Genomic DNA, 11082 nt, shown 5'->3' on the forward strand with positions numbered 1-11082 from the left:
ATGGGCCCACCAGGGGAAACAGTAAAGAACAGTGCATTTATGATCAATGGCGCCAGCCTCAACATCTCACAGGCAGCCAGCCTCTGGGGGGATGGGTGTGAGTGTGTGTGTGTGTGTGTGTGTGTAGGACATACAGTACATGTAGCGGCTCAGTGCAACAGTACTGTAAAGAATAGAAGAGTTAGAATATGTAGAATGTAAGCATGTGATGATCACTGGTGGATTCAACAACATGCTCCAATGAATCCTGATCTTTGTTGTGGAAGGGTGAGAGCAGCATCAGAATTTGATAGCAAGAAAATCTATTTTGTAAGAACCACTATGAATCACCATGGATGACCGTTGTCACCAGCACACACTGCCATTGGTCAAAAAGTGTGTGCTCATATTTTATTTCATGTTTTATATATGTTATAATTTATCCCTATATTTTAACTTGCACTATTTTATGTCATAGATTCTCTTTTTTTTACTTGCGTGTGTTTTTTTCCCCTTTCTATAGATATTTAATGAGCATTGTTGAAGGAAGCTTGAGATCTAAGATTTTCATTGGCAACAACTGCTTCTCTGTAATTGTTGTGCATATGACAATAAATAACTTGAACGGCCACCCACCCTCTCATTTGCTGCATGCTATAAATCACTGCTGAAGGTGTTTGATCAGATTACTAGGGTACATTTGCTTTACATTACATTAATTAATCTCTCGTTCCAGGCGATAAACACAAAACAGAAGTTGAATCGAGGTCAACTAATAACTGCTTTGTCTCTTACCAATAGATGAAAAGGGAGGAAATGGGCTGAGAGAACATAATTACAGGATATTGATGTGATGCAATTACTGCTCATAATTCTGTTGGTATTCAGATTAGATGTAAATGCTGTACAGAAGTTTAATAGATTTAGCTTCTGATTGTTTGAGTAACATAATTGCAGAGAGAAGCTGAGACGCATTGTCTCCCAAGTGATCATTGGCTTTACACGCACTCAAAACCTCTTTTCACTAGAGCTCCATTTGGACATTTTTTCCCACTGAAGCATCCTTACCTCATCCAGAGTGGTTGTTCTGTTGCTGACACTGCCTTTTGACCTCCACCGATGAGTGGGGTCAAGTAACTCTCTCTACAGGGATTAGTTAATTAAGTTAAGTGTTGTTTTGAGATGCCACTTTTTCTTGTTTCTCTATCCTGCAGCTATCCTGTCTATCTTTGGGAACACGGCAGTCCTGGTCAACGCAGCTCGTCGCGCCGCCCTGCTCAAAGCTCCCGAGCTGCTGACGGTGAACTTGGCCGTGACGGACATCGGCATGGCCCTCAGTATGTATCCTCTGTCCATCGCTTCGGCTTTTAACCACGCCTGGATCGGAGGCGACACGTCCTGCCTCTACTACGGCCTGATGGGCATGATCTTCAGCGTAACCAGCATCATGACACTGGCTGTGTTGGGGATGGTCAGGTACCTGGTAACAGGAAGTCCACCCATGACAGGTATCTCACATGGGATTTATAGATCAGAGCACTTTTTAAATGAATACCAGTTGAAATCAATGTTTAAAGTAAGCAGTCCATCTCGTCAAAGGCCACAGGGATTTACCTTCTGATTTATGGTTAATCAATCATAAACCTTGCCAGTGTATTGACAAGGATTATTGATGAGGCTCAGCACTTTACCGTGCCAGAGTCAAATGTAATTCAGCAATCAGTAAAACGTGTGATCTTTATACCAATGATTTATTGATCTGCTCACTCCCGGTCAAACCTTTGTTCGGCTTTTTTGGGGGGTGCCGTCTTCTTTCATCCCTCCACTCACTGAGGGTTTCATTCTGGTCAGGGAGTCGGTTTTAATAGGATCACAAGCAAGCAGTTCACACAGCATAGTCTGCTGAATAATAGATACAACTGATGCCATAACTGACATTTGGCCTGAGGTTCATTTGTTCTCGTCATTTAGTAATGTTCTACAGTACATATGGCATATTCTGTAAGGACCTTAACTGCAAGAAAAGTGGCTTTGCTGTCAAATTAAGTGTATCTTGTTTCTTACCATAAAGCACTGTATAGATACAGTATTGTTCAGCCCATTTGTACGCATATATGAGCCCATGAGACCTCGGTGCCTCAGCTGGGAAGTAGCCTCACAACCTCTGAATGCCGTAGCAGCCTGCATTGCTTGCCACAAGCACAGCATTACTGTATGAAAGGATAATAACAGAATCATTTAAGGAAGTTTCTTTCTGCAATTAGCCAGCCACAAGTGATAAGCACACAAAGCTACATGTTAGCACTGAACCAAAATCATAAGCAAATCACACTCCGAAAAAAATATAAAATGCAGTGAATTCCTGCAATTTAACGTGATTTTAACCACACACCTCTTTGATGTGATTGAGATCAGTAGTTGGAGATATAAAAACAATATCATGAAATTATATTATTCTTATTCTTAGTTATAAGTGTAAATTGATATGGTTATGGCTGATCAGAGCGCTGTTGGGAGGCACGCTGATGCCAGTAAACCCAAAAGGGAGCTTTGAATTGAAAGTTATTTACACAATTGATTATTGTGAGTTCATAACAATAGGAGGCAGCCTGTATACAGCTCCCAAATTAGCCCTGAAAAACCCACTGAGCTCTAAACAGTATACTACAAGATGATTCTGAAAACATTTGAAGTGAGAAACAGGCATTAACGTAACATAATATTGATTCATATTTGATCAGCGCGGCCTAGTTTGACCGTTTGGTCGGAGTTTGGGAGGGATTTGCAGCCGGCTCTCATAGACGGCAGCTGGACAGCGGACCTCAGATCAGCTCTTCACTGCTTGTTTCCCTCCGGTATGTGAAATCTTGCAGATGCCCCTAGAAGCACCGGAGGAGACAGAGGCACATGATTTTTTTCAGGTTACCTGAAAATGTACTACTGTCAGGATATAGCGACCGTTTTATAAAAATAACTTTTTTAATCATATTTGCTCCAATCACGTCTACTTCAGCTTTAAGTTAAGTTTTTAAGGCAGATCACTCTATTCACACTTTTTGGCATCAGCTGTTTCACCCAAGCTTCGCAATCACTGGCTCAGTCATCAGCTGTAACCACAACCAAGTATTTTAGTTGCCTAACCCTAGCTATACCTTAACCATCATGTATTTGCTGTGAACATGATCTTTCCACATTTGCGAGGTAAGGATGTCGTAGAATGCAAAAATTTAAAAACATTGGCACTTGACGTAACCGAGTTGCATAACCTGACACATATCACTGTTGATATGCTCATGCCATGCTGCTCCAGCTCCTTCCACCATCCCAACAACCTCCTCCTTATGTGCTTAGCTTTTGGCATTGTTGATTTAACTTCGATCTAATGTTCGTGTTTGTGTGGGGATGAGCTCTCCATTAATCCTCATTACTGCTCCGATTCTTCACTCAAAGAGCAGAACCTTTTCTGTCAATTCTAACGGCAAATTTCTTCATGTGTCTCTGACGGAACTGTAATGGTTCCGCACCGCTGTCTCTTCAGCACGTATCAGACTCCTCATTACATGCTGTGCCACTGAAAGAGGCTGCTTATTACAAGAGATACCACAGACTGCAGTGCAAAGTAGTACATATAACTGACTAAACTGAATTTAAAATGTGTTTTATGCGCAGGTGTCAAGTTCCAGAGGAGAACCATCAGTATAGTGATCAGTGCGATCTGGCTGTACGCCAGCCTGTGGGCCTTGTTTCCTCTGCTGGGCTGGGGCAGCTACGGGCCAGAGCCGTTCGGACTCGCCTGCTCGATAGACTGGACCGGCTATGGGGAGTCCCTGAACCACTCCACCTTCATCACGACTCTGTCTGTACTCTGCACATTCCTCCCCTGTCTGGTCATCCTCTTCACCTATTTCGGTATTGCCTGGAAGCTGCACAGGGCCTACCAATCCATCCAGAGCAATGACTTTCACTATGGCAATGTAGAGAAGAAAATCACTCTTGTAAGAATCAGACGATCGATGCTGTATTGACTCTGTGCCTTCAGTTGTCTGTCACTGATTCGAACATTTTCACGAGACAAGAAAAAAAACATGTTTGTTACATGCGGATAATGACTAAAAATCCTTGGTCCTTTAAAGACAATGGATGTGTGTTAAGTCGCAGAAATGTATTCTCAACTCTATAAGCAACAAAAAACTAGCATTTTTCAAACATGATTTACAAAAGCAAGCAGGGAAATTAAATGTACAGCACAAGAATAATTGCTAAAACCGAAGCAAAAGAAAAAGAAAAAGGAGTGAAAACACGTCTGAAAAACATTCACTTCATTTGATGAATTATGATCTATCCCCTCAGGCATGTAAATTCATTTTTTTTTATATCACTCAAAACTCCCCATGAATAGCCTCATAGTTGGGAGGAATATGTCAGCAGCAGCACTGTTCATTTTATGCTTTTCTATGTGTCAAGTGGAGACATATTTTTAAAATACTGTAGATCAGTCTGTTTTATGTTCTTTTGAATATCTTTACAAAGCTGAATATTTATAGATATCACATGTCTATATCACATATCATATATCTGGGCCAAGAGGTATTTGAAATGCGTACAGATTCATTTGAATAACATGGACATAAAAGTGATTCCAGAGTTAGCGGGATCATTCTGACAACACTGACAAAGTCCATTTAATTAGTGCACATAATTGATCACTCCGCCTCCTGATTCCCTTCCTCCTCTCACTTGAAGCAGCTTTTTGAACACAACCAAGACAAATGAAGAATAAAGTTTAGCTTTTGCATGTGAAGGCCCCAGAGAAAGGCTCAAAGGATATTCAAAGGATGCTCAAAGGACGCTCAAAGGATGCAGCTGACATTTCCTTATTGCTCAGCTCAGCTTAGCTCAGCTTAGCTCAGCCAGACACCACTGAAACTGGCAAGTTAAACAACCCCGTGACTGCATTGTGCAGAGTCTGTGCTGCTGTTTATTGTCTGGATAGAAACAAAATATATACTGGTCAGCCATAGAGCCGGCTCAGACATAGCACTCTTTAAAAGACCAACAGTGTCAAAGTTTCACAGCTACCAGCTGCATTTATCTACTGTACAAAGGCACCCATGAGCCAATTACATTGTCTTACATCACTGGATTTCTGCCAAGGGGAATCACATATTATAGATGATTCCTTTGCCATTACGTTGCTAGGGCAACAACCTTTCTCTAAGTTTACTTCCTGTCAGCTACTGCATTAACAAACACTGCAACAGGAAATACAAAAGGGCTCATTTAGAATGGTTATGTTTTCATGTTTGAAAAGGTCTATACAGACCCTGTTACATCAACAAATCCCATGAAAAGACCAAAAAACGACTAGTCCATGTTCGAAATCGCAGAACGTACTGCGTACTACTACATACAGTACATACTTAAGTATGCCTGTCCACACTGAAGTATAGCAGTACATCTAACTGTGCATCACATTACTGGTCCGAGCTACCGTTAAATGAAAATTGTTTGTCACAAATGTAAATCAAACATTACCTCTTCCACTCAATTTAATATTTTCCAGTATTGTATATTTTAATGTTAAATATTTTTTCTACTGTACTTCATATGTGAGAGCTCCCACGTCTTTCCTCTTAACTGTACCTTAACCAGCGGTGTAGTGGTAGTTTATAAGGTGGATGTACTGCCAGGTAGATGGGTAGGTTACAGAGGACGAAGTGAGTATACTCTCCTATAAATTCCAATGGCTTTTTGGCTGATAGGTGGGTATACTGTAAGGTTAAGGTTCTTAATGTCACTCGCCATCATCAACACTGCAGGGCTGATGGATTGATGTATTACAGGTGTGTGGTTTGGAGCAGGTGAAACATCTTGGCAGCAATCAGGGAGCCAGGAGCTGGGAGAGTGAGTGGAAGAGCCACACCCACGACACAGGCTAATGTTGCCTTCAAATGAAACTTGTGAGCTTGTGTTTAAAACATGGGAAGTCGTGTACACGATATGCTTGGCGTTGTTGATATGTTGAGGTTGTGAATACCACAAGAGGGGGGCATTCATATGGGCTCTTCTCGTGAACACGGTAAACACGACCCAATTTAAAGGCACCAACAAATAGAGAGAGACAGACAGGGAACAACTGGAAACACAGGGGCCCTAATGAGTATGAGAGGTTGCAAGAGTTTGAAATGGTATGAATATAAATGGGACAGCACTTTGCGGAGACATATCACGTTATCTTGACAATGCCAATTGTGGACTTTTATTTTACGTTTTTACTGCCTAATTCGAACGTCTACCAGGCTCTTGCCTTATAAGACTACTGGCAACTGTCAAAAAATCAATTTATCGGGTTACATTCTAGACACACGTCCACGGCCGTGAAACATGCAAGCTAATTGCCCAATGGCTGGCTCGAGCCCAGTGGTATTGATCCTCTCAGCAACAAAAAGAGTATAGGTACATTTCTGTAAATATAAATGGGGCACATATGTATAGTTTCATTTTCAAATGAAGGCCAAGTCTTTTCCTAAAACACAGGGCCGTGGAGGTTTTCGCAAACATTGAGTCCTCTTTCAAATGAACTGACTATGTAAACGCAAAAAGAACCGAGTCCCTTTTCTGCTGGTCCACTTTTTGGTCCACTGAGAACTGAGTTTGGTTAATTTAAAAATGACTATATGTGAAAACACCCTTAGTTTAGCTTTTGAATTACAACAGAGGTCTATGGCACAGAGAAGGCTATAAATTACATCCAGATTTAGGAGGATAAAGTGTTGGTTTTGGTCTTTTCTTGGGATTGTTTTTGATAATAAGAGAAATACAGACTATCACCAGACTTATCCTTGAAAGTGGCAGAAGGTGGTTTTAGGGTCAGGGATTTGCCACCTGTATTAAGTACCAACACTGCGCTACTGAAAACACCCCATTATAGATTAAGAATGAAGGACGTTAGATAAAGAGTGATCTCTCTTGTGAGATTTGCACAAATATATCTTATCACTTCCTTGATATGTGACTCTACTTCAGTGTGAGGTGGAATGATTGCTTCATGTGATCTGTATGCCCCTGGTGGTGTGCGCCTTATCTAAGCATCTTAATTGTATATCCACATGTGTCCATTTAGGACAAAGTGTGTCAAAGTGTGCGCATTGAATTGCCAAGGTCGTAATTCAAAACAAAAGTGATATAATGTTCAGCCTTTCTGCAAAGGTCACAATTCTTTTGAGCTGTAAAAGCTGTAAATCTGTTGTCAAACTTGGGTCAGGCTGCAGGCGATGTGACTGCAGGAAATTGAGTAAAGGAATTGACAAAGATCGGAAGGGAAAGTCTCTCGCTGATCTGCAGATTGAGCTTGACAGAGCGTGCCAGGTTGGCAACTGGTCTTCGCTTTACACATCTGGGTTCCTGTGAACACAACAGATTTGTTTGTGTAGCAGCAAATGTCCTGCGGATATGGCTGTTGAGTGTGTGTGTGTGAGTGTGAGTGAGTGAGTGAGTGTGCATGTTTGTATGTTTAACATTCACATTAACTTTGTTCTCCTGCAGAAATGCATTTTTCTTTTACCAAACAGGTTCCAATTATTTATGATTCAGACAGCGAGAGCTGGATTTAACATGTTCCATAGATCAGAGAAGTGGATTCATCAGTCTTGCTAGATTGTTTGAAAGTCCCCATTTTCACTTATAGAAAGGCAGGCCGCATGAATAAAGAAAACGGATGCCTTTTATCTCTCTGCTTCTCCTCCCCAGACCTCTCAGGGTAGTTTTAATCTATGACATGTTCATACATTTACTGTTTCGCTCTGATCTTAGCAGGATTATATTTTATAACCACCACACTGCTCCCAGTACCACCTCAAAGTTATTTAACAAAAGTGGAAAGTATGCACTGTGTGTAACTTTTTAGTGGATAACAAACGCATTAATGCAACGATTTTTAGGTTGTAGAGGGCTCAGCTTTAAAGCTAAAGTAAAGATACTGGCATCATATGAAACTGCAAAATCTAAGGAATCCATTGGTACCATCCATGTTAGTGAGCTGGTCACAAAGGAGGCTAAATATATGTTAAATTTGGCAAGGAAAAACTGGCATAGCCATTTTCAAAGGAGTCCTTTGACATCTGACCTCAAGATATGTGAATGAAAATGGGTTCTATGGGTACCCACGACAAGGCCTATGGAAAGTAGGCTGGGTCACAGGCGGCCATGGGTCTTGGGGTATGGGATATAACACATGCGCAGTGTAACTGAAGCTGCAGTTGTACGTTGCAATTGGCTCAATTTCGGCGAGTGCAGGCCAGATTTTACTGCGCACGTTGTATACCCCTAAAGATATGACGCGTTGATGACGCGTGACCCAGCCTCCTTTCCATAGGCCTTGACTCACGAGTCTCCCCTTTACAGACATGCCCACTTTATGATAATCACATGCAGTTTAGGGTAAGTCATAGTCAAGTCAGCACACTGACACACTGACAGCTGTTGTTGCCTGTTGGGCTGCAGTTTGCCATGTTATGATTTGAGCAAAATATTTATGCTAAACGCAGTACCTGTGAGGGTTTCTGGACAATATTTGTCATTGTTATGTGTTGTTTATTGATTTCCAATAATAAATATATACATACATTTGCATAAAGCAAGCATATTTGCCCACTCCCATGTTGATAACAGTATTAAATACTTGACAAATCTCCCTTTATGGTACATTTTGAACAGATAACAAATGTGTGATTAATTTGCGATTAATCACGATTAACTATGGACAATCATGCGATTAATCACAATTAAATATTTTAATCAATTGACAGCCCTAGATTTTTGTTTGTTCTAATGACATTTAGTTTTTAATAATTCAAAAACTCTTCAGGTTTGTTTCACACAGAACAATGTATTGTTCATCATATGGTAACACTGAAAATCAAAAGTCTCTACGTGCAAATAGAGGTATTATTTTTGGTTTAGATGGTTAGTCAAACATGTGACGTGATGAGAGCTTTTACATCTTTTACATTTGCTTGCAATTCATATTTAAGTGAATTATTACTCACTTGATCTCTTTTGATCGCGTAATATTCCTCGATGAAAAGAATGTGAATATTGATGTGGAATATTCGAAGGATGAATTTATAACTTTATATTTATAATTTCCTGCTCCTCATGAATCATTTCCTCTTTATTCCCTACATAATATGACAGACTGTCAAATCCCTCACAGCCTAATAGATGGGCTATAGCTCATTTCGCCTGACCTCATTTACCTACCGGAACGATGGCCTGCTTTTTTTTCTTACCCTCATAGCCATGGCAACACAGTGATTTCTGATGATACACCCACCATGAAACCCTTTACAGCAGTGCTTTATTCTTTCAACACAAAACAATGACACGTATTGTCCAGAAACCCTCACAGGTACTGCATTTAGCATAAAAAATATGCTCAAATCATAACATGGCAAACTGCTGCCGAACAGGTAACAACAGTTGTCAGTGTGTCAGTGTGCTGACTTGACTATGATTTGCCCAAAACTGCATGTGATTATCATAAAGTGAGCATGTCTGTAAAGGGGAGACTCGTGGGTACCCAAAGAACCCATTTTCATTCACATATCTTGAGGTCAGAGGTCAAGGGACCCCTTTGAAAATGGCCATGCCAGTTTATCCTCGCAAATCATCAAAGCATTATTTAACCTCCTTTACAACAAGCTAGTATGACATTGTTGGTACCAATGGACTCCTTAAGTTACAAGGTAAAAATGCATTAATGCGTTATGAAATTAGTGGCGTAAAGACGTATTTGCTTTAACACGTTATTGTCACGTCAACTTTGACAGCCCTATTTACAACATTTCATTTGAATCATAAAAAACTTAATTTCACCAGAGCTTGAAACAAATAAGGGAATAGTTTGATATTTGGGGAATTTGCTTTCTTGCTGAAAAAACAATATAATATTGAAAGGTGATTTTTGTTACCGTTGGACAGAGCCAGGCCTCCTGTTTCCAGTCTATGTGCTCAGCTATCTGGCAGCTGGTTTGTAGCTCCATATGTAGTGTACACACATGAAAGTGGAATTGATGTTCTCAACCCTCAGCAAGAGAGCAAATAATCAGCAGGGTGCTCATTTTTTAAATCTATTTCTCCCTTCATTTCCCCCTCTTCTCTTACCGACCCCTCTCGTCTCCTTTACCGAACTCACCACGCACCCCTCTGTTTCATTGTCTTTACTCCTCCCTGCACCTCTTGTGTTCTTTCATCTGCTCCTCTGATTTCAGATGGCTGTGATGATCAGCTCAGGTTTCCTTGTTGCCTGGACCCCCTACGTGGCTGTCAGCTTCTGGAGCATGTTGCACTCCCAGGAGCAGGGCCGCATGAATCCATTCCTCACCCTGTTGCCATGCCTCTTCGCTAAGAGCTCCACCGTGTACAACCCTTTCATATACTTCATCTTCCAGCGCGCCTCCTGGCACGAGCTCCTCCGCCTCCAGAGACTGATGTTCTGTTGCTCTCATCAGGCCAATTCACCTGCCGACGGAGGGAAGCTCGAAGGCGATATGGGCAAAGGTTCTGAATGCACCATTTTTGAAAATGGGACCGATGAAACCTGTGTGGGTCTAATGGGAGCTCCTGGCAGACAGTCTGGGAGTCAGATGATGCCTTTGGGCTAATACATGTGATGAAGTGATTTGATCGCTTTCCTCAAGTTGTCATTGAAGGAATATAATTCAACATTTTGGGAAAGTCCCTTTTTCGCTTTTTTGCCAAGCGTTAGATGAGAAGATCAATACCACTCTCATGTCGATACAGTAGCAAAATATGTAGCTGTGTGAAATTGGCATTAGGGTTAGACAAAACATGGTTTGGCTTAAAATAAGTACGCTTGTAACGTAACGTGAACTATGGGCGCAGTATGTGAATCAGTGACCTGGCAACTTTCTCGCTCTCAAAGGTCTAGTGTGTAAGATTGAAGGAGATCTATTTGCAGAAATTGAATATAATATTCATAACTATGTTTTAATTCGTTTATAATCACCTGAAAATAAGAATTGTTGTGTTTTCGTTAGCTTAGAATGAACCCTTCATATCTACATTAGGAGTGGGTTCCCT

General features: G+C 41.0%; 1 protein-coding gene across 1 annotated transcript; it reads left to right on the top strand.

The window, feature by feature from the left end:
- On the top strand, positions 1 to 11082 carry opn8a (opsin 8, group member a). Its single transcript, XM_074616445.1, has 4 exons — positions 1 to 95; positions 1162 to 1487; positions 3649 to 3974; positions 10251 to 11082. Exons 1-4 carry the CDS (start codon positions 1 to 3, stop codon positions 10641 to 10643), a joined length of 1140 nt encoding a protein of 379 aa, XP_074472546.1. The 3' UTR covers positions 10644 to 11082.

Source organism: Sebastes fasciatus, chromosome 18, assembly GCF_043250625.1.
Source record: "Sebastes fasciatus isolate fSebFas1 chromosome 18, fSebFas1.pri, whole genome shotgun sequence".
Taxonomy (NCBI): domain Eukaryota; kingdom Metazoa; phylum Chordata; class Actinopteri; order Perciformes; family Sebastidae; genus Sebastes; species Sebastes fasciatus.

What these genes read in the sequence shown, in the direction of transcription:
- opn8a (XM_074616445.1), top strand. Translation starts at nt 1, where the DNA reads ATGGGCCCACCAGGGGAAACAGTAAAGAACAGTGCATTTATGATCAAT. An exon ending in AGGAAGTCCACCCATGACAG is followed by an intron (nt 1,488 to 3,648) that starts GTATCTCACATG and finishes TTTTATGCGCAG; the next exon opens with GTGTCAAGTTCCAGAGGAGA. An exon ending in TAGAGAAGAAAATCACTCTT is followed by an intron (nt 3,975 to 10,250) that starts GTAAGAATCAGA and finishes CTCTGATTTCAG; the next exon opens with ATGGCTGTGATGATCAGCTC.